The sequence below is a fragment of the Vanderwaltozyma polyspora genome, genomic scaffold (genome assembly GCF_000150035.1).
Source record: "Vanderwaltozyma polyspora DSM 70294 KpolScaffold513 genomic scaffold, whole genome shotgun sequence".
NCBI lineage: Eukaryota > Fungi > Ascomycota > Saccharomycetes > Saccharomycetales > Saccharomycetaceae > Vanderwaltozyma > Vanderwaltozyma polyspora.
This window is the reverse complement of record NW_001834649.1, coordinates 83,868-107,461: the sequence shown is the minus strand read 5'-3', so window position 1 is coordinate 107,461 and position 23,594 is coordinate 83,868. Positions and strand designations below refer to the sequence as shown.

At 31.6% G+C, this 23,594-nt stretch overlaps 9 protein-coding genes across 9 annotated transcripts; 7 read left to right on the top strand and 2 right to left on the bottom strand.

Annotated features, from left to right (window-relative positions):
• Positions 1–1,422: 1,422 nt before the first annotated feature.
• On the bottom strand, positions 1,423–2,019 carry Kpol_513p36 (uncharacterized protein; the record flags this gene model as incomplete). The annotated part of the gene is made up of 1 exon (XM_001644328.1): positions 1,423–2,019. The coding sequence occupies one exon, from the start codon at positions 2,017–2,019 to the stop codon at positions 1,423–1,425; it is 597 nt and encodes a 198-aa protein (XP_001644378.1).
• Positions 2,020–2,872: 853 nt separating this feature from the next.
• Positions 2,873–4,798, bottom strand: Kpol_513p35 (exoglucanase repeat family protein; the record flags this gene model as incomplete). The annotated part of the gene is made up of 1 exon (XM_001644327.1): positions 2,873–4,798. One exon carries the CDS (start codon positions 4,796–4,798, stop codon positions 2,873–2,875), a length of 1,926 nt encoding a protein of 641 aa, XP_001644377.1.
• Positions 4,799–6,939: 2,141 nt separating this feature from the next.
• Kpol_513p34 (uncharacterized protein) lies at positions 6,940–7,956 on the top strand (the record flags this gene model as incomplete). The annotated part of the gene is made up of 1 exon (XM_001644326.1): positions 6,940–7,956. The coding sequence occupies one exon, from the start codon at positions 6,940–6,942 to the stop codon at positions 7,954–7,956; it is 1,017 nt and encodes a 338-aa protein (XP_001644376.1).
• Positions 7,957–10,307: 2,351 nt separating this feature from the next.
• On the top strand, positions 10,308–12,188 carry Kpol_513p33 (uncharacterized protein; the record flags this gene model as incomplete). The annotated part of the gene is made up of 1 exon (XM_001644325.1): positions 10,308–12,188. The coding sequence occupies one exon, from the start codon at positions 10,308–10,310 to the stop codon at positions 12,186–12,188; it is 1,881 nt and encodes a 626-aa protein (XP_001644375.1).
• Positions 12,189–13,184: 996 nt separating this feature from the next.
• TGL3 (bifunctional triglyceride lipase/lysophosphatidylethanolamine acyltransferase) lies at positions 13,185–14,936 on the top strand (the record flags this gene model as incomplete). The annotated part of the gene is made up of 1 exon (XM_001644324.1): positions 13,185–14,936. One exon carries the CDS (start codon positions 13,185–13,187, stop codon positions 14,934–14,936), a length of 1,752 nt encoding a protein of 583 aa, XP_001644374.1.
• A 738-nt stretch (positions 14,937–15,674) lies between these two features.
• Positions 15,675–16,304, top strand: Kpol_513p31 (uncharacterized protein; the record flags this gene model as incomplete). The annotated part of the gene is made up of 1 exon (XM_001644323.1): positions 15,675–16,304. The coding sequence occupies one exon, from the start codon at positions 15,675–15,677 to the stop codon at positions 16,302–16,304; it is 630 nt and encodes a 209-aa protein (XP_001644373.1).
• Positions 16,305–17,393: 1,089 nt separating this feature from the next.
• ERV29 lies at positions 17,394–18,323 on the top strand (the record flags this gene model as incomplete). The annotated part of the gene is made up of 1 exon (XM_001644322.1): positions 17,394–18,323. The coding sequence occupies one exon, from the start codon at positions 17,394–17,396 to the stop codon at positions 18,321–18,323; it is 930 nt and encodes a 309-aa protein (XP_001644372.1).
• Positions 18,324–19,354: 1,031 nt separating this feature from the next.
• Positions 19,355–19,975, top strand: GLC8 (PP1-complex regulatory subunit GLC8; the record flags this gene model as incomplete). The annotated part of the gene is made up of 1 exon (XM_001644321.1): positions 19,355–19,975. The coding sequence occupies one exon, from the start codon at positions 19,355–19,357 to the stop codon at positions 19,973–19,975; it is 621 nt and encodes a 206-aa protein (XP_001644371.1).
• A 648-nt stretch (positions 19,976–20,623) lies between these two features.
• Positions 20,624–23,053, top strand: NIP1 (translation initiation factor eIF3 core subunit c; the record flags this gene model as incomplete). The annotated part of the gene is made up of 1 exon (XM_001644320.1): positions 20,624–23,053. The coding sequence occupies one exon, from the start codon at positions 20,624–20,626 to the stop codon at positions 23,051–23,053; it is 2,430 nt and encodes an 809-aa protein (XP_001644370.1).
• Between the last annotated feature and the right edge of the window lie 541 nt (positions 23,054–23,594).

Genomic DNA, 23,594 nt, shown 5'->3' with positions numbered 1-23,594 from the left:
ACTTTCGTTTTTTAGTATTTGGTTCAATACGAATAAAAATTAGTGATAACTTACATACTGAAATGTAATTGTATCTAATTCATTTAATTAGCGATCGCTAATAAATCAATGGACACCCGACCTGTATATCTCATCGCTGATTTTAAAATAAGAAGAATTATTAAATCTGGAGAGAGATATCTATTTTGTTCATTACCTACAAAAAAAGGTGATACAATTGAAGGCCATTATGAATAAATTAGCTACAACTTTAATTTTATTACATGAGATAGGTAGGTCTGTAACGGCTTTGGTTTTAACCTCTGTTATTGCTTTGAAATTCTCTGGTTCAATCTTTGAATCTTGCATAATTTAAATTGAAATATCTAGGGACTCAAGATCAAATACTTTCTCAGGCTAATGTTAAATCAATTAACAATAGCACTAACTTTAAAAAGAGTTTCCTAGCAACAACTTCATTTAAGGATCTTGTTTCACCACTTCTTTTTGCAACATTTTCAGGACATATGTTGTGACTTCAGAATATTAACAAAATCTATAGAAATGCGAAGAAAAGAGCTGTAGCACTTTAGGTTACGTGTGTCATTGGTCACATCTGTCAAGGGTAGATTAGTTCTAGTCATTAAAAGAACTGCTCTATAAACCCCAGCCACAATAGAGATACAATAGTGCTGGTTTATAGAGTTTGGTTATTAATCATCCGATTTATTGACCTGTTAGACAAGAAAAATTTCCATGTTTCTACCTACCCAATCTACTTATAAGATGCTAATAACATAAAAGAAGATATAATCCCACGTAATGCATTATCCATCACTGAAATACTCTATTGTATATTAAGCCTTTAATAAACAACTAATAAAATTAATAAGATAAGTATATAATAGGATAGAATTTTGAGGACATTAGATACTTATTATATATAATAGTTCACAACCTTGCACTAAATAATCGAGTTCTATTCGAGATGTGAACTAGAAAGATTCTTTCTGAATATTTCTATATCCTGTGCCAGTCAAGGAAATAAAAAACAAAATATTGAGATCCTGTAGGAATCGTTTAATTTTTCCAGTTACATAGAAAAATGATTATTATATCAGGATTATACTATCATTATGATTTACAATATCTATTTATAATAGTAGTACTTATCTAAATTATCTAATTTAGCTTGAATCAACTATTAAATACCTATATTTTTTAGCGAATCTATTACTCTTTTTATAGAGATCAAATGGGCAATTTGATATGAACTGTTAAAATCACTCACCTTTGATCCATAGATAATTACAATAAAACACGGATTTCAACTTGTAATATATACTAATACATATTAAAAGAAAAGGAGCCGCTAATTTTCAATAGTGATTAAATGTAATTAGAATAAAATAATATTTCTTTATTATTATAACCTTGGATGTATTAGACATACTTAGTAACGTTTTCGGGTACATCAAAAAATAACTTGTTGTTTATAAATTGTTCAGAAATCCCTAGATGGTACAATATACTTGCAACTATGAACTGATATAGATTGACACGACCTTTAATTTGCTCGAAAGCACTGAGAATAATATATAATAATGTTGCGAAAACACCACATGTCCAATTGACTACAGACGCATCTATATTACTTAATACTTTTAATAACTTAGGCAATTTAAATTTACCATCTTTTTCAATTAATCTAATCAAACTTGCTATGGTTATAATGTTGATAACTATGGAAAAAGCTGCTATCAGAGCTAGTTGAACACCGTTTCCAAATGCATATTGAACTTTAGCTGAATGAAGATACTCATCGAAAATAAAATCTAGTGCAATGGCCCACGAAAAACCAACAGAAATTGCGGAGCATTTAAATAGAAATGAGGCTTCTTTCTCGAGAATTTTCATCGAATTAGCTGTTTCTTTATCATTCATAGGAACCATATTATTTTCGAGATCTGGTTCTTGGAAAGTATCTTCAGGCTGTTTCTTCATGTTTGCTTCATTTAATTCACTTTTTTCTTCTATCATGCTATTCTACAATATATATTTTATCCTTTAAGATTTGGTAATCCAATGGTAGGTATCTTTTCTCAATAAATTAAACATAAAACTTCTTATAAGATGCTTCCTTATTGAACACATTTTGGTTGCCATTTTATTATAATTTAAACTTTATCGCGGGTTGCCATGGGAGAGAGTAAAAGAAATGACGTAATGCTTAATAGTCGAAAAAGATGCATATCAATGAAACAGACCAACAAATTCGAAATGTATAGATGGATGATGCCAATTTAATGGTGAAGTCGGAATAGAATGAAATCTATTGGAAATGTAATATGGGTTTAAACCAATGCAGATATTTAATTAGGGAATATTAAAATCGTAGAAGAGATAAACATTTGAGTTTTGATAGACAGGAATAAATTAATATATCAAATTCCTCATCATTAAATATATATAGCAAGTTTATAAAATACTTGTCTTGGGTGTCATACCCTTTCTAGTAGAATTAATAAAGATATATAATCTAAAATTAATGACAGAACTGATCGAAAAAGTACTGTGATTTATATAATTGATCTTATTAATATTTTCTAAGGCCACAAATACTTATAAATATTTACCAGTATCGATTACAGGCAATAGAATTATGATAATCATAACGATTAGTTGCCTATTTTAATTTAGAGACTTTTGTAGACTAAATTGCATATTCACTAGTGGAGTAATAATCCATAAGCAAAGTGGTCTATCAGCATAAAATCAAATAATCTCATATATAATAAATACTAGTAATACTATCTAAATATTATAATGGATATATATATTAATGATTATGAAAATGAAAGACATTACTTAAAATTACAAATAAAATAAATCTCTAAAAGAAAGAGGATAAGAAAATTATACTGAAAGTCAAGATTAAGCTCAAGTGCAAAATGGAGTTCAAAATTGCATGATCTTTAATAGAAGAGGAACCATTTCTGTTGGAATCTACATTATTGATAGCTTGAGTGGATGTAGTAGAATTGCTAGTTTGAGTTGAAACTCTAGAACCACCAGTTAATGTTGACGTTGTAGAGCTAACACTTTCAGTAGTAGCCCTTGAATTGGAACTACCAGAGGTTGTGCTTATAATGGAGATCATACTAGTAGTGAAATCGTCAGTGCTCTGAATAAAAGTAGTTGAGCTATTCTCTTGGGTAAGAGTGGTGCTGTTATATTCTTGAGTTTGAACAGAAGAATTGGCGCTATCTACAGTTGTTGTGGAACTAAGGATACTAGAAGAACTTGAATCGCTGCTATTCATTGATAGAGATGAAGAAAGAGCAGAAGACGAATTTTCTTCATCAGTAATAGACAATTTTAAATCGCCATTTCTATTATAATAAGTAAAATTATCAAATGGATGAGGAAACAAATCATACTTTCTTAATTTTTGATAATCCCATTCAGCTGCACTTTCTGTTTTCCAATTCCAGAAAAACCAACCTTTTGTATTTGTATAATAATTTGATAATTGTGCTTCAATGAACTTTCTGACTTGAATTTTATATTCTTCAGGCCACTTATCAATGGAGTTTTGAGAAACACAGGTCTTAGCACGGAAACCATAGGTTGATTCAGCATCAAGATCAGTGGGGTTCCTATAGATTGTCTGATCATACAATGCCCCAGTATTAATACCGTTTAACCATGTCGCACAATCAGATATAGCACCACTCCATCCACCGATGTAGTTTATAGGGAAGTTCGAATCTTTTGATAAACCTCTTGCAATTGTCTCAATATTTTCAATGGATTTGTTTAGGCCATTGGCATAAAATTGTGCGTTGAAACCTCTGAATACAGCCTCATCTGCTTCAACTAAACGTGAATCAGAAATATATCCTTCGCCCTTATAATATGGACTAGAGCTGTTATGTAATTGTTGATCTAAATCTTGAGAAGTTAAGTCGACTATACCAAAACCTGGTTGAATTCTGAAAGTTACATTTGGGTTAGGTTCCTTGATACCATCCTTTATTGTCTGGTAAGATGTAAAAAGGTCGACATAAAAGTTGACAAGACGGTCATCAGACACTTGAGTAACAGTTATTGGTGCAAATGTTACCTCTATACCGGAAAGAGAGGATGAATTTTTCAAATTCAACATATATTCAAAATAATCATTTAGAATTTGAGAAGTAACCTCAGTGGAATTTTCTTTTGTCCAAAAAGCAGTTAATAAATCAGAGATATCATAAAAGTAGTTTGTAGAATTTTGAACTGCATACAGATCAACTAAAACTTTTAAATCATATTTCAAAGCCCACTCTAAAGCATTATCCAAACAATCTCTTTGAATGCTGTTCACGTATGGATCATTGAAAGTATAATTTCCAGGATACAAATTAGTGGTATTGTCTACCTTCCAAGCCCAATAACCAATTGGAATCTTAACATAGTTAAAACCCTCTTCACTAATTTTCTTGAAATCTTCTTCAGTAATCCAAGTCTTAAAATGTTTATCTAACAATTTTTTGGCATCATCGTATCCTAATGCTTCACATAGAGTATATTCGTTAGTGACATTGATATTTGACCCTTTCTTCTTTGCAAGATCAATAGCATCTTTGTACAATGATGGGCTAATATAAGGTTCAGTAACAAGCCAACCACCAAGGTTGATACCTTTATATTTGGTTCCATTATTGGAAACAATATCACTGTTGTCTTCTCTGACAACTAAATCAGCTTCTAATTTGAAACTGAGAGCTAAATTAAATAAAACACATAATATTGATAAAAATTTCATGCAAAGCATAATAAGTTAAAGATTTATCAGTATATATATAGTAAAACTAAATGCAAAATTTGTTTCAGAATTCTTTATTAATGTCAAAAAAGAGATGAACTCAAAATTTGCAGTATTAACTTATATACACACTTGATCGATTCTTATTGAGTCTAGAAAAGACTAAAATTCAAAATTTTTGGAAAGATAGATTAGTGAAATAAAAGATTCAAAAATGAAATATATTATCATATATATATAAATTAAAATCTCATATCATCGATATCTAACAAATATCCTCGAAACTTAAATGGTACGAGAAACATTTACCGGAAATTTCAATCAAATCACCATATTTAGTAACCTAACCTACAATTAAAATAATTTACCAACAGCCATTGATACAGAATTCAATACAAATTAACCCCCCTAGAATCAAAATATGACCCCCTCATTCATCAATCAATTATAAAAAACCTGTACAAATTGTCGTTACATGTCGAATTTATCTAAACCTCAAGACCTGATTCTAATATCTTCCAAGCAAAAGCTTAAAAGTAACTATGGGATAACATAAACTGACTGCATGAGTTCCCTAAACAAACTTCAGTTACAATAATGAAAAATTTTTCACTTCACTGGTCGAAATCAATAAGGAACAAGTGAATTGTAAGTAGTTGATTCTATTACAGTTTTTCGATTATATAAATATGACGTATTGCTACAACGGTGAAATTATAGAACCGTTTTTTAATCATCTGTTGGTAAAAATCTACGTCATTGATAGCTATCCCGTGTGATTCTTACAATTATTATGATGAATTGGCAACGAAATCATAGAGATGATCTTTTACTTAAATCAAAAATGATTTTATACTAAAAATAGCTGCCTCTTTAGTATAATAAGTTTGAAGGATAATAACGCTGTTTATCTTTTAGCTGACTTCTTTTCATAAACTTCAATGCTTTTTATTCTCAAGAGGGTTAAATAAAGCTTATATTTTGTATGTGTGCGGTGCGATTATGGAGGTAAGTTAGAATATATTGGTGGCAGATCGATCATTCTTATTGTTATTATTATTGTATCGATTACTTAAGTGGCACCTCCGCTTTAAAATCATACGAGATACATAATAAAGTTTTCTTAATGAATGATTGAATGAATATATATGTGAATGGGTCAATAACTCCAATTAACAATAATACTAATACGTTTGATAAACAAATTTCGAGGTAAAAATAGTATCTATTTAAAATCTCAAATTTTACATGAATTTCTTATAACCATATTTAAAATTCAAAATACTGGCTAAACTTCATTCCAAAATGTTATTTAATGTAATAGTATATTGCAGCTTGATTCAAGGTTCATTTCAGTTATAGTAGCAATAACTCAAGAAAATACATAAAATAATTTTTAGAGTTTCTTGAAATGAATGAAATATCAGTACTGTACATACCTTAATGTATATCTCTTAATTTCAACTCTTCTAAGTTGAAGATTCGTATTTCCCATTGGATTCAACTGGCTTTTGTCTTTCGAAAAGCTTATGCCTGTGAAATTTTTAAAGTTACTTAAGCCTTGTTTCCATTTCGAAAATACTATCAAAGAAACATCAGATGAATATCGATTTCATTCAAATCAGACAAGAACAATATTCATATATCTTAGCTATGTTATAGAAGCATTCATTGGGAAAGAGGTTTTGGTTTTTCCTTCTAGAAGAACTGGGTACTCCTTGTATCTGCCTTTAAAGACTAAATGTAAGCAATTTTATTCCCATATTACTTTATCTCATAAATAAAACCAAAAGACAGTGACAAGAAATATACGCATATATTATATATAGGTATTGATAAAATATTAATCGGATATGATAAAGTTTTCCAATTAACTTGAGTCTCTGAGCAATGACTGTGGAATTCGTAATCTCATCTCGACACTTTCCTTTTTATCCCAGCTGAAATTTTGAAGGGACATTCGAATCTTTGAAAAATTATGCCACCTATATAAGGAAAGACCCCTGGATATTTGTTATTTCGAAAAGTTCCTTTAAAAATTGCTGAAAGGCTGGTATATCAGAACTTTGTATTCACAAGATCAAGATACCTTTTTGTTATATTGTGTTGTCTCCAATTAGATACACGATAGTAATCCAAATTTATTAACAATGACAGAACCAGCTCCCTCTTTTAGCAAGATTAAAACCTTGTATGACATGTATTATGGTTTTAGACCAAACAAACCAACTTTTCTACCTGAAGAATATCCAGATTTAACTGGTAAGACTGCAATCGTTACAGGATGTAACACTGGTATTGGTTATTTTGTCATGAAACTTTTGTATTCCAAGAATTGTAATGTAATTGCCGTTGTAAGAACTGAATCTAAAGGTATCGAAGCTCGTGAAAAAGTTCTTGAAGAAATCAAGGAATCTAGTGGTTCTATATCAGTAGTAGGTGGTTGTGACTTATTAGATATGACAAGTATTAAATCTGCTGCTGAAAAGGTTAAACAAACATTAGGTGACAAACCCTTGAATATTATTATTCATAACGCAGGGTTGATGTCCAGCTTTAATGATGGTGTTTCTAAGCAAGGTATTGAAGCAATGTTTTCTACTAATGTTATGGGACCTCAGCTGTTGCAACATTTCTTGGATCCATTGTTTTTGAAAAAAGATTCAGATTTCAAAAGAATTGTTTGGGTTAGTTCAGTTGCTCATTTAGTTGGTTTCCCACAATACGGTATAAATTGGGAAAATCCTGGTTTTATTAATGAACCTCTAGACAAGAGGCCAGCATATTGGACATTATATGGTCAATCGAAAGCTGCAAATATTTTGCAGGCTAAGGCTTGGTATACTAAAAATCAAAAAATTGCAGATGAAATTGGTTGTGTGTCTGTCTCATGTTACCCAGGTAATCTAAAGTCTGAATTATCAAGAGACTTTGGTACGATTTCAAAATTCGTTATTATGTCAGTATGCTGGGATGTTATTTATGGTGCTTATTCGGAATTATATGCTGCTCTGTCTCCTGATTTGACTACCAAAGATCAAGGTGCCTATGTTGTACCATTTGGTGAAGTCCAGGATCCTAGAAATGATCTGAAAGTGGGATTGACTAATGGAACTGATTTAAAGCTTTTCAATATGGTAGAAGACATGATTAAGGACTATTTCTAATGTAATGGTTATAATATACTACTATTTATATTAGAATTCAATTTTTTAGCCCTTCCTAAACATGAAACTTAACCCATTAAACGTTTCAGCAAATCATGCTTCATCATTTTATGTCAGAAAATGGTATTTGGAAGTTAAGGAATTTTTATTCTATGGGTTCTTTGAAAATTTGTGTTCCTTTTTCTATTTAGAATTTTTCTAGACTATCTTGTATATTACGTTAGAACGTTAAACCAGGACAATAAATTCATATATATGTATATTTTATATCCTGTAATATTAAATACTAAGAAAATCTTTAAGCATTAAATTTGGTTCTTTAGGTACATATACGTCGAATTCATTTACTTTAGTTACTTATTTTTACCTAGGTCTATCTGAACCACTTGTTTTAATTGCTGACCAATGCCTACAGTCAAATAGCATGTCCTATGTAATGTTCATTAGTGATTATAGAAATAGAAACACAATAATTTAGTCAAGAGGTGCAATATTGTAATCCGACTAATGATCTTGTGTATTATTCTTATCAATAGAAGTACATTGACCCGTTATAATTTTTATTTTGTTTCTTCCAAACTTCCGGTAGGAGGTGCTTTTGCCTTTATAAAATATACAGAACTCTAGAAGATTGGACCTTGTCACAACTAGTTTAAACATATAGAAATGTTCTTGCTTATAATATTTTAATGGCCACAATCAAAATTAGTAGCACCTGATATGACTTGAAGGAGCTAAAGATAAGATGACATAAAAGGGAAATCTCTTACTAATATTTGACATTAGAAAAAAATTAAATGATGAAATTATGTAATTTAAACAGGTACAATTTTGAAAGGAAATCTTTAAATAAATCAGCTTCTTTCGAGTTATGAGTTGAACTCTTGACTTCAACAATTAATACGCAAGACAACATAATCAGGAACCCCAAGAATCGTTTCTCTTCCAATACTAATAACATCTTAATAGACTACATAAACTAAACAAGCTAGATCTACTAAAAACTATTCCCTTGCTTAAAAGCCAATTAAAAGTGGATTTTTCACTCTTAAATTGGTACATCTGTATATTTTGGACAAATATACTGTTGTTTCACCACTTTCAGCATACTTATAGCATGTAAGGAGTGTTTAATAGTCTTGCTCAAGGACTTTACCACCTAGGGTGAATAAACACATCAAGTTAGTAAAACTGATATTTTAGTGACTATGTTTCTCCATAAAAGAGGTGGAATAAAGGACAATATATACCAATGATCATTATACAAACATAATCACCATTACATAAATTGTCAAGATACTTGATCCAAAGAGAAACACAAGTTCATGAATATATAGTATTCAGTACCATACATTTTGTTGGAAAACCTAGTCAAAATAGTTTCTAAACACTGCACAATTTGAAAGGGGCAGTGATATAACCTCACAATCAGCTCTACTTGACAAATTTAATAAAAATATTCCTTCGAAAAGTTCATGATATTCCTCATTCCTTACTTACCTGTAAATATTCAGAAAATTCGAAAAAGCAATATTTAAAGCCGCAACTAGATATAAAATATGACTTCGACATAGGAATAAAGAAGGAGTAACCAGACCTACACTTGAAGTTTTTAAGTACTGGGTTGTAAGTACAGTTAATGTTGTAAGTGAATTATGTAGATTATTTGCTTTACTTTGCTTTTTTTGTCTCTCCTCATATTTTTCAAGATCTCAAGGAAACATCAAATCAAATTACTCGAAGGAGCTGTCTTACTCAGAAGGCATCTTAGTATTCTTGAACAATTTCTGATTTTATTCTTACGACAATTAAGTAGAATACCAGATGTTTTAGGAGTTGTTTAACATTATAGGTGGAGTCTTAGTTGTGCTACTAGAACCCAATCTATACTTTTTGCTTCTGCTTTTTTTTTTTATCTTTTCGTTGTATATTGTAGTTAGTAGGATCGATATATACAGATGCTAACAAGATTAAGATTGGTATTGCACCCAACTTGATATTAAAAAGCAATAGTTTGCCTATACCTTTCGATTAAATGCACCTTGTTTCGACATCGGTGAAGTTTTCGACTTTCATTGAATCATTTCAACCATTGTTGGTTGTTATAACAGTTAGAAATCTTGTTGATAGTATCTTGAGATAGCATGAAATGAAAGACATATATAAATGATTATGTATTCTATGATTTATTAAACAGATGGTTAGCCTTGACTGTGTTTCTTCTGTTGATTTTATATGAAATAACAAAGAAAGTTGTCTGTGCTAATTGTTCGAATTGCCAGTCAGTACAAACTATAGATTGTATGGGATACAATCGATATTTGAAGGTATTTCATATTCACATTTAGAAAATGTCAGATATCAAATACCAAGAAAACCTGAAAACTAAAACCTTTGATGAGGATGCCAAAATTGAGTCAATCTCCGTTCATACCGACTCGGAGAATATTGTAACTAATATTGCAGCTCACAATGCTCGAATATATGTGAAATATTACTCTACTCCATTAAGAGTCACTATTCTATATTTTTCTTTATTTCTACTTGCATATGCTTATAACCTTCATAAAGATGTCAGAGGAACATATCAAACACTAGCAACTTCTTCTTATTCAAAGCATTCGTTGTTAGCAACTGTCCAATGTATCAATCAAGTGATCTCAGCAGCAGGTCAAATATGGTATGCGAGAGCATCAGATATCTTTGGAAGAACGCCTATTTTGATACTATCTATTCTATTTTACTTTATTGGAACATTGATAGAGTCACAAGCCACTGATATCTCTAAGTATGCAGCAGGTTCCTGTATATATGCATTAGGCTATGCTGGCTCAGTGTTAGTGACGCAAGTTTTAGTTTCAGATTATTCTACTTTAAAATGGAGATTAGTAAGCTCGACGGTATTATTTTTACCAAATATCATCAATACTTGGGTTGGTGGTAATATTACAGAAGATGTTGGAAATAGATGGCAATGGGGTTTTGGTATGTGGGCATTTATCTTCCCATTGGCTAGTATACCGCTACTCTGCTGTTTAGCTCATATGAAATATCTAGCGATCAAAAATAAAGAGGACGTTAAGTTGACTATTTCTAAACCCAGATCTATTTCTTGGGCAAGACATTTGTATGATATATTCTTTTGGAAGCTAGATATGCTTGGTTTAATTTTGTTAGTGGCATTTTTTGCGTTAATCTTAGTACCACTAACTTTAGCAAAAGGTTTGCATGAAGGATGGGGTTCTGCAAAGTTTATTGTACCAGAAGTGTTAGGTTGGGCTTTGGCATTACCTCTATTTTTAACATGGGAACTAAAGTTTGCATCAAATCCAATTACACCTTTAGATTTGATCAAAGATAGAGGTATTTATGGCGGTATCGGTGTATCACTTTTCTTAGAATTTGTTTATGACATTGGGAGTACTTATTTGTATACAGTTCTAGTGGTTGCAGTTAATGAGAGTACTAAATCAGCCACCAGAATAACCTCATTGTTCACATTTGTTTCTGTACTTACTGCGTTCTTTTTGGGTTTCGTTGTTGTTAAAGTTAGGAGAACTAAAGAATTCATTATTTTTGGTATAGCAATGTGGTACATAGCCTATGGATTATTTGAACATTATCGTGGTGGTGCAGAATCACATGCTGGAATTATAGCTGCGGTCTGCGTTCATGGTTTTGGTAACGGGTTTATCAAGTTTCCAGTAAGAGTGTCTACTCAAGCCTCAGCAAAGACGCATGATAGATTAGCCATTGCCACTTCGTTGTATCTGGCAGCCGGTGACATAGGTATGGCATTTGGATCTGCCACAGCAGGTGCAATGTGGACTAATATTCTTCCAGCTCAGATAGATATGGTTATTCAAAATAGTACACTTGCCAAAATAGCATATGAATCACCAATCAAGTTTATTAGAACACATAAATGGGATTCTCCTGAAAGACAGGCTTTAGTAGTTGCTTATAGGTACATTCAAAGATTATTAATGATTGTTGCATTGTGTTTGATTATTCCTTTGCTATTGTCATCATTTTTCTTAAGAAACAGAGCATTGACAGACACTGTAGCATTTGAACAGACAGATATTCCAAAAGAGAGCGATAGTTCAGATCTCGAAAATAGTAAGATTGACAATTTAGAAGAAGATTCAGAAGAAGATTCATCGAATGGTGAAAGTAAACCAAAGAAGAAAACCATATCAAGATTTTTCCATAATATATTCCATAATTGATTAAAGAGCTGTGCAATAGCATATGTTCCCTTCCTGTTATACATACGCATACATTCAAACATATATATTTTCATGGGTAAAAAGGAATGAAGACACGATTATCAATCTATCTATTTACCTTATTATGTAATTTTTATTTGTTTATTTATTCTGCTTGTTTAGCAGAATATGGCATGACATTCATAGAACACTCAATATATTTCAAGCATTTAATACATATGATTAAACATATATGTCTATATATATATTACTTACTTCTAAAAATAGCAAACAAACACTCGATAATGAATCTAATCCATTTAAACAACCAATAGCCGCCGATTAACACATTCTCTCTCGTATTTCGTCCAAATTTATAGATTTTTCCTGTTTAGGTAAACGACCAAATTCATCCATCTGGAAACTGTGCTTATCTCCATTACTACGAATAAATTACGGTGCATCACGTGATGCTTTGTTCGCACATCTTTTTTTCCTTTTGGAACTTTTTGGTTAAAATTTGCATATGGAATGAGCAACGGAGGGGAAAAGGGAGTCTCATTTTAATGAATCAATCATCATCATCATCACCATTACCATTATCATCAAACTGATATAAATCGGAATGAATTGGTAGGTCTTTAATAGTTGAATAGTTTTAATATTTGTTGAAATGTATATCTCGATGGTTGGAGTAGTCTATTGAAGTCTGCAAGTCGTTGTTTACACAGGTGTTGTTGTTTGCTTCTGTTTTTGGTGAAACAATAAAGGTAGGTAAATAAGCAGATAACTAGATTTATAAATAAATACAAAAAAGGCTTTGGATTTTAGTTTCCAAAGGGAATAAGGATATATTTATGGTGCAGGAGAGCTATAAGAATTATTTGCAAGATTTATTTTAAGGGAACAAAAACTTATAATAGTGTTAAAACTAGAAATCATCACAATAATCATAGTAGCAGTAGCCTCAGGACTTGAATTATTAATATAAGGATACGAGGGAAGAAATAGTATATTATGATACAAAGTTGGATCTTATCTATTGTTTATTCGTTTCTGGATCATATCCCCCCTGTGGCGTGGGATATAATAAATGTTATAACAGATATTGTGTTATTTTGGTTTTACAAATTTTTGAATTATATTCGACCTAAATCAAGAGTTTTGTATCATGAGGCTATGAAAGGATTGGAAAGTTGCTACACTTATGAAGAATGGTGCGTTAAAGCAACTACAGTCGATGAGATTACAGGAGCAAATTTATGGAGAAGAAATTTTTTCTCTAGAAGATATGATTTTAACTCTGTATTGGAACAATTCTCATTGTTACAACAATATCTGAATAAAAAAGATGTAGAGTCTATCAAGGAGAAATTTTCAACAACAGGTCCTTGCATGTTACGGAATTTTGCAGGTATTGTAGATAAAAGACTTTTCTCAAAATCTTTAATGGGGACGAAGCTTTTGATTGAACAATACTTAGAAAATATCTTAGAAGGCTTGGAGGTTTTAGATGAAAGTTCTACCCCGACTTCATATTTCCAAAGATGTAAACTGTCTCTTGGAACCACTGTCTTAATTTTAAAAGGTGGTTCATTATTTGGTCTTTTCCATTTAGGTGTAATTAAATGTTTATTATATCAGAATTTGATGCCAAATATCATTAGTGGTAGTTCAATGGGTGCATGTGTAGCAGGTCTATTTGGTTGCCTATCTAACGAAGAATTAGCACAATTATTAAAAGGTGATCAGATTTTAAATATCATCAAATATGATATTGAATTATTAAGAAGTTGTGGATACGGCAATGTGGATCAGCATTTAAACATTGGTACTTTGATTCAAAATTTAGTCCACCATGGTTATTCACAAGATGTTTATTTATTCATACAGTTTGTTATAAAATATGTCGTTAAAGATACTACATTTGAGGAAGCTTACCAAAATACAGGGAAAGTTTTCAATATTGTTATTCATCCTACTGATAAGTCATGTCCAAATTTATTGAACTATGTCACTACACCTAATGTCCTTATCAGTTCTGCTATCAACTGTAGTTTAGGTTCAGGAGTATTATCCGATGAAACTAAGCTGTTATGTAAAAATTTGAACAATGAGATTATATCATTTTTATCTGAAGAGAAGACGCAATCAACCACATTTTTAGCTCCAGAAAATGCTATAGTGGGAAATGATTCCGATAATCCATACACCAGATTAACTGAATTATTCAACGTTAACAACTTTATTGTTTCATTGGCAAGACCTTATTTGGCCCCACTAGTTGTCAATGATTTAAAGCATGAAATTAAAACCTCGAAATACTATTATTACAAGCATTATCCAGATACGCCAAACGCAATGATATTACCCCAATTGGACTATACTGAAATGGAACCTTTAGCTTTCAAATTTAAGTATCATTTGGAAAGAAAATTAAAGAATATAATTACAATGGAATTCAGACATAGAATGGAAGTTCTTGATAACTTAGGGTTACTTTGTCCATGGATTAAAAGGTTGATTATTGATGATAAAACGCCAAGATCTGCGATTGAAATTACAATAGTTCCTAGAATTAAGAACTTATCGGTAACAAGAATAATTGAAGGGCAACTGGACAATATAAATTATTGGATGAAATGTGGTGAACAAAATACATGGCCCGTCTTACCACTAATTAAAACAAGATGTGCTGTCGAATTTAAACTTGATCATATTATCAGGGCAAGACGCAATAAAATTAATACTACATACATCGGACAATGATTTGAATATATACAGAATCCTGAATATTATCTCATATTAACTCTCTCTGTTTTATTTCACCATTTTAATTGTTAAAAATATTTGAATTACTATATTTTGTTCTCTTTAATTTTCTTTTTTAAACATTTGTATTGTTGTTGTTGTTGTTGTTGTTGTTGTTGTTGTTGTTGTTGTTGTTGTTTATTTTTGCATTGTTAGTTTATCGCATCTGATTGGTGCAGAAAAGGAAAAGTTCTTGTATTAACTACAATTCGTTCAAGCATTTTAATATTTAATACTACTAATAATAATATTAGCTAATCAGACTGGTTAAGAAATAAAACATTACTGAAATACTAAAAAAATTATTAATATAAGGTGATTTAAAAAGAAAGGATTTAATTTTTTATTTTTAATTAAATCAAACAGTATGTTATCATCAACTTTAAATACATGTATAATAAAAATTTAAATTAAATATTATGACATTTCAATTCTAGAACTCACGTTCCATTAAAATGGTTGCCTCTTTCTATACCATCTGTCATTTCCAAAAAGGAAATTTACCAGCTTTTAAAATTTCTTTTTACATGTCCTCGACCTGCATCGTTGTTGCGTCAAGAAAACCATTTAAGGTTTTGAAAATATATTTAAGTCAGGACATTTCAATACATGTATGCAAGATAACATAATATAAGTAACATTGATATATTTAGATTGGATTAAACTATCAAGATCGCTAGATCATTCAGGTTAATTATGAGGGCTTCATTTTATGTCATTCTATTTCTGAACATTTTATTGTTTGATGGTAATTTTTTGGCTGCTGGATTGTTGTCCAACCCTGACAAATTCATTGAGGCTAGAGATGCAGATGGTATAGTTAAATTAGACAAGAGGTCTTACATGAGGGTTAGTGAAGGTATCAGGGATACCTATTCTGTCGTTCTTGTCAACCAACCTTATGCAGAAGCATGTGATTCATGTATTCTGTTTGGTAAACAAGCCAGAGAAATAAGTAGAACGTTGCTTCAAAACAAGCCAGATATCAATGTGATTTTTTATGATATTGATCCTTATGAGGTTCTAATGGTCCAAGAAGATTTGCGAATTGAGTATTTACCAACTCTATTGATCTATCCACCACCTACAAGGAAAAATTTTCATATGTCTACAGCCGCACATACAAGGTTGACTGCAATGACCTTAGAAGAACTAGAAGATGTTAATTACGTGAAGAATTTTATTACCAATGGTTTGAACATTACGTTAGAAGATCTGGAAATGACAGTCCCTGAGCAATTCAATGTTGTGTCATATGGGAAATATTTTGGTATCTTTGTAGCAACAGGTATTGCTTCGGAGGCCTTACTTGCGGTATTAAAGTAGGAGATTGAGGTTCTAGAAGTTAGGAATGGGACTGATATTTGTAATTTGTGACTTGTAATATATAAGATTTTACAGTAATATACATAAGTATGTAGACGATTGTCTTTTTAAACTATGAACGAAAGAATATTATTATTTTAAAAAACAAATTGACAGTTAATTCTAAGCATTAATATTCATACTCGAACGTAAACCCATTGAAAAGGACTTGGAACAACAAACCGAATTTGTCATCTCCCTCCCCTTAATCACCAGAAGATATTACTAACTTGGATCAGCACAATTAGAGAAACCAATCGTAGTTATCACCTAAGAATACCTACAATTAACGCATTTTCCAATAGAAAGATAGATAAAGCAACCCCAATTCCAATTTTACAAATATAAAATAATATATATTCCCAAATATAAAAGAGCCCCATTTCTTACCCAGCTGAACCTGCTTAATCCTGCCTGTCTCAATTATACTTCGTGTCTGTCACTTATAACTGGCGTTGATTACTATCATTATTCTATATAATAAACTGGCTGCCATAGTGAAGAAACAAAATGAGTCGAACTGAAAAAAAAATAAAAAAACAAGAAAATTTTCCCCTGTCCGACCAACCGGTGTCTTTCCGGACACCCACATGAAATATCAAAAGACTAAATTTGTTTCCCTTTTTGGAACACAATGAACAATTTTAATAACTCAACGAACAAGAAGATTGATTATATTGAAATATTGAAAAATGTCAAATAGTTAGAAGTTATTAGCTAAGATATATAAAAGTTAATCTAAGTATTTGATTACTATAAAAGTGATTCAAAGATTGTGCTTATTAGTGGAATTGGGTGATTGACCAAGTTTGATTTTGCAAGTTGTTTTTCGTCATTTAGTTTTTTTTTGATTCAACTTTTTCTTATCTTAGGGAGTAAATTTTTTCAAAGCTATTTATAATATTACGTTAATATAATAGTAACAATTGAAAAATTGAATTGAATCAAGTTAATAGAATAAAAAGTTGGTGTAAAAGGTTTGATTTTACAATCAATTGTATTAGTTTTTAGGCATCGTAAAGAAAAAATAAAAAGAAAAGTATTTGTAATATGTCATACAGAGGTCAAGGTAACAATTTGAACGGGTTTCCAACTTCGAACCCTAATGGTTCTCAATTTGGAATGCCATCTCCTAATATCGGTGGATCTGGTATTGCTAAAGGTTTCCAGCCAGTAGATCAAATGATAGATGTGTGGATGAAAAAAGTTGAACGTTTAATGGATCATCCAACCGTTCAAAAGTTCCGTCCTTATATCCCTAGCATTGCAAGATTTTTTATCGTTGCTACATTTTATGAAGATGCTTTGAGAATTTTGACTCAATGGTCTGATCAAGTGTTCTATTTGCATAAATGGAAGAATTTACCTTACTTCTTTGTAGTATTGTTTTTGATTGTAGTTAGTTTATCTATGTTAGGTGGTGCTACTTTATTGCTATTAAGAAAGCATACAACTTATGCCACCGGTGTGTTGTGTGGTTGTATTGTTCTACAATCTTTGGTTTATGGTATTTTCACAGGTTCCTCTTTTATTTTGAGAAATTTCAGTGTTATTGGGGGTTTACTGATCACATTTAGTGATTCCATTGTCAAGAACAAGGTTACATTCCAAATGTTACCTGAATTGAACAATAGAGATGAAAAGACTAAAGGTTACTTGCTATTGGCTGGTAGAATTTTAATTGTCATGATGTTCATTGGTTTCACTTTCAGCAAATCGTGGTTCACCGTTTTATTAACCATCATTTTCACTGTTTGTTTTGCCATCGGTTACAAGACAAAGTTTGCCTCAATGGTACTAGTTTTGATTTTAACTTTTTACAACGTCATTTACAACAACTACTGGTTTCACGATGCCTCAAAGAGAGACTTCTTGAAATACGAATTTTACCAAAATTTAAGCATTATCGGTGGTTTGTTACTAGTCACTAATACAGGTGCTGGTGAGATCTCAGTCGATGAAAAGAAAAAGATCTATTAAAGAGAGAAATATGATCGTTATTCCAAATTTCACTAAAACTAAGACTAACAGAAAAAAAAGAGACAGGCATCTATACACCAAATCACTTACTTACTCACTCACACAAACACAAACACAAACACAAACATAAACATAAACATAAACACCCAACATAGCATCTCCACGATGTAGGGTCGTTGTTGTATTCTAAAACGATGTTTTAATTCCATATTATTTTCATTTATCTATCTTTGTCCCTTTTGCATTATTATTTTATTTTGATTTTTGATTTCACAGGTATGTTGTAAGAACTTAGCCTGATAAATTTACTTCTATCTCTCTCCCACCTATTCCACAATCAATTGTAGTTCGTCAGTATATACATAAATATCGATTATATATATAGCTGTTTGTCTCATTCCAATTATATCTCTTTCTATCAATGGACAGTATTTATTCGTACTATTGAGCTTGCATGGCTAACAAATGTGGGTCACGTGACTGTTTTTTCCCACTTTTATCGTACTGTCGTTACTCAATAAGAACACTACTGGAACTCTAACTGTAAAACTAAAACTGGATAATATCCATCTATCTTGTATTAATATATAGTAAACTAATTATGAAGATCCCAATCAATTATCGACCTTCAATCATCAATCATTAACCAGTTTCTCTTGCCGGCACTCATCTGTTGTCATTGGAAACGTCTTCTACGCCCACAGCGAACGACCCAACTAATCCGTAAGACATTTGAAAGAGTGTTAACCATTAAGGATAACAATGGTTTTAAAGGTTTAAGAATAAGATAACTGGAACTTATTCTGTTGGTCTGTATCGACATTGAATAGTTAGTTCGATATTGCATTAGTTTGTATAAACGAGTTTTATTGTCCCCTCCCCCAAGGCCAGTGAGTGAGCTTATATATATATACATATATATTAATTGTTATAACATCCCTATTCTTTTAGATAAGAGGGATATAAAAAAAGTCTGTTAAATTGTCTAAAGTAAAGGAATATTATATCAGATCAGTTTACATTGAATAGCAATGGTTGGTGGTATATTGAAGAATCCTCTATCCAAGGAACAGGTTACTAAGGAAGATACCGAAGATGTTGCTGAGTTTAGGAAACAAGTCCTGAAGAATACTCAATTGAATGCTAAATTAACGTCTGGACTAGACAGTAAAATGCATATGTCCCTATCACAGGGAGGTGAAAGTCATATATTGCCAAAGGATACGCTTACTTTGAAGCATGAACATGATGTTCAACAAGTACAAGATGACGAAGAGAAGTTACAATGGAATCAGAAAAACTTAGAAGATAATGAAATTGCCAAATTACAATATAAAGATATTCATGTTGATGAGCCAAAAACACCGTACCAAGGAGCAGTGGACCCAAACGGTGAGTATTATAAGATTGATGATGAGAATGATGACCTAGACGACTTTTCATTGGGAGAAGCAGAATACGACACCAAACCAACGTTGGATGAAGATAGACTTGAAGAAAATGTTTCTGAACAAGCAGAACAATTAGAGGAAGACGATAAAGAAGCAAGGCACAAGAAATTCGAGGAGATGAGGAAGAAACATTACAACGTCAAAGAAATCTTCAAAAATAAACACTTGCACGAAGATGAAGATGACGAAGATACAAATTAGATCACTCCTCTACCCCCCACCACACCGCACCATGCAATCTTCATATCTAGCAACAGTAAAGTAGTCTACGAAGTCTTTAGTTAAGTCTAAGTATAATTTTTATATAGAATTAGATATTATATTCTCATACTTTAATTTAAATATAGTAAAATTGTAAATAGAACTTCCAATGAACTTAAAATGAACTTAAATAAAACCAATTCAAAAAAAAGTAAGTAATTCCAATAAATATCAGCCAACAAGACAGACAGACAGACAGACAGACAGACATCTATAGTGACAACGACGACATTTGAAGAATACCTGTCGTGTACCTCTTATTTAATCTACCTGTCCTTTATCCTTTGAGATATATGTCACGTGGATTGGATATCTCTTTTTACATAGCTAATATGACACTTCGTCTACAACGATGTCCTTCATTGGCTCCCAAAGGTGAAAAATTTTTTTGAAGCGATGAAAATGTAACAAGAACCAAAATTCTAACAGTGAACAAGTTATATAGATAGTTTTATTATAAGAAGAACAGGTATCTTTCTTGATTGTGAAGTGAATAGTTTCAACTCAGCTTTGTCTAAGAGGGTAAAGAGGTTTCCCATTGAGGTCCCTGAGATATAGATTGGTATTATCTGTTAATAGAAGAGAACCATGTCTCGTTTTTTTGCGGCTTCCTATGAGTACGATAGTGCTAGTTCATCTTCAGAAGAAGATTTATTGTCTTCTTCTGAAGAAGAGTTATTAAGTTCATCTTCATTATCTGAGGAAGAGTCTGATGATTCTTTCTTCAATGATTCTGAATCTGAATCTGATTTTGATTCTGATGATTCTGATGCAAAGCCATACGGTCCTGATTGGTTTAAGAAACAAGAATTTAGAAGAGGTGGTGGTGGTGGCAATAAGTTCTTGAAAGGAGCTAGTTATTCTGATTCTGATGAATCAGATGAAGCCTCTAAGAAGGTTGTCAAGTCTGCAAAGGAGAAATTGTTGGATGAAATGCAAACCTCTAGCGGTAAAATTGATGCTGCTGAATTGACTAATGACTGGATTACAATTTTGAATGAATTCGATAGTGTTACTCGTTTGTTGACAAGAGCTCAGCAACAAAACTTTGGTACTCCAAATATTTTTGTCAAGGTCGTTGCTCAAGTCGAAGATGCAGTTGCTGCTTCTCAAGAAGAAATTAACAACAAAGCCGTTGCTAAAGCTTTTAACACAGCTAAACAAAGAGTTAAGAAAATATCAAGAGAACATCAAACTTTATTGGCTAAATACAGAGAAGATCCAGAAAGCTTTGAAAAGGAAACTAGTGTCGAGGTTGATGCTACCCCTGAATTAGCTCAATTCGCTGTCGGTAAAAAAACAACAGATTTATCCTCTATTGCTACAACTTCTTCTGAAACAGGTTTCTTCCCAGCTTTAAGTATTGTTTTAGACTCTAGAGGTAAGAAGAATATTGATCAGCAAGCTTTGGCGCAATCTATGGATGATTTGTTGCAAACTACAAAGACTCCATATGAAAAGATTATCGCTTACTTAACTTTGATTCCAATTAGATTGGATAGTTCAACCAACTTATCATACCAACCAATAGATCAATGGAAAGCCACATACAATGATGTTTCTAGTTTGTTGTCTATCTTGGATGAAAATATCAACACTTACCAAGTTTCTGAATTAGCTCCATTTAACGATTCTCTCGAAAATGAGCCAGAAGCTAACGAAAAAGGTGTCAAAACTATTTTGGGTTCTATTCTATCCTTTGTCGATAGATTGGATGATGAATTCACCAAATCTTTGTTGAACACTGATCCACACTCCAGTGATTATTTGATACGTTTAAGGGATGAACAAGCAATTTACAACTTGATTTTGAGAACCCAGTTATACTTGGAAGCTACCTTACCAGAAGATAGACAAATTGACTTATTATCTCGTATCTTTGTAAGAAGATTGAACCACATATACTACAAGTCTAACGAATTAATTAGAATTATGGAAGTCGCCGCTTGGAAGGTTGCTCCATCATCCTACACTTCTAAATTGACCCCATATGATGGAGCTGTTTCTGACTCTTACTTATCTGGTGTTATTAGCACTTTGACTGATGCTTTGAGCAAGCAACAAAACCAAAGCTTGCGTAAACGTGCTGTTTTATATAATGTTTACTACACTGCTTTGAACAAAGAATTCCAAGTTGCTAAGGATATGCTAATTGAATCTAAGGTTCAATCATTTATCAACAAATCTGATCCATCTCTACAGATTTTATTCAACAGAGTTGTCGTGCAGTTAGGTTTATCTGCCTTCAAATTATGTCTGATTGAAGAATGTCACCAAATCTTAAATGACTTACTAGCAAGTTCTCATTTGAGAGAAATTTTGGGTCAACAAACTTTGCAAAGAGTTACTGCTCATTCTAATTCCTCTAATGCTGATGAACGTGAAAAGTTGTGTTTGCCATTCCATGAACACATTAACTTGGATTTGATAGATGTTGTTTTCATGACTTGTTCTCTATTGATTGAAATTCCACAAATGACAGCATTTTACTCTGGTATTAAAATTAAGAAGATTCCATATTCTCAAAAATCTATTCGTCGTGCTTTAGAACACTACGAAAAATCCAGTTTCCAAGGTCCACCAGAAACTTTGAGAGATTATATTTTGCACTCTGCTAAAGAAATGCAAAAGGGTAACTGGAAAAAATCATTTGAACTTTTGAAATCTATACAAGCATGGGCTTTACTACCTAATTCAGCTTCTGTTTTAGATAACTTAGCTGAAAGGCTTCAAGTAGAGTCATTGAAAACTTACTTTTTTACCAATAAAAGATTTTACTCTAAATTATCTATGAAAAAGTTATCAGATTTATTCAACTTACCAGAAGATAAGATAGTAGAATCTTTGCAAGCTGTTATTACCGAATACGAAATTGATGCTTCCTTCAATGAAGATAAATCTGTTTTGTCTATTGCAAAGGGTGCCGAAATTACCAAATTAGAAGAAGTTGCTTCCAAATTGAACAAAGAAGTTAAGATAACAAAGGAACGTCTACACCCATCCCGCGGTCGTCGTTAATTTGCAGTCTTTGATGAAATTACATGATTAATCCCAGCATTAGTCGAATGATCTGTGAGTTTCATAATTGGCATAACCTGTATATTACATTTTTAATATATGTCACACAAGTCTAATATATATACTTTGTAAAAACTAATAGAACGGAGTACTAAAAAGTTTAAGTTGTTTTGATACCATTCTTTCTAATTAAAGAGTAATTTGTTCTACTGGTTTTTGATACAATGTGTATGGCGGTTTTGTAATTTATATGAATTAAATTTTATAAAATGTCAAATAAATATTTTTCAGTCTGTTTAATCTTTAGATATCTATATTCTTGTAGGTTTGGTTCCGCTCCTATATTTTAATGAAGGTGGGTATGTCAATAATATGTGACTTGATTGGAAATTTAATTGAAACTATAATAATTATTATCGGAGTTTTATTTGTGCTCTTGTATAGAATATTGTTAAAAATACTTACTTCTTTATATAATTTGTAATTTTTCTTTTAATGTGGCATGCATATTATTCATGATTATTATTTATTAATATGTTTT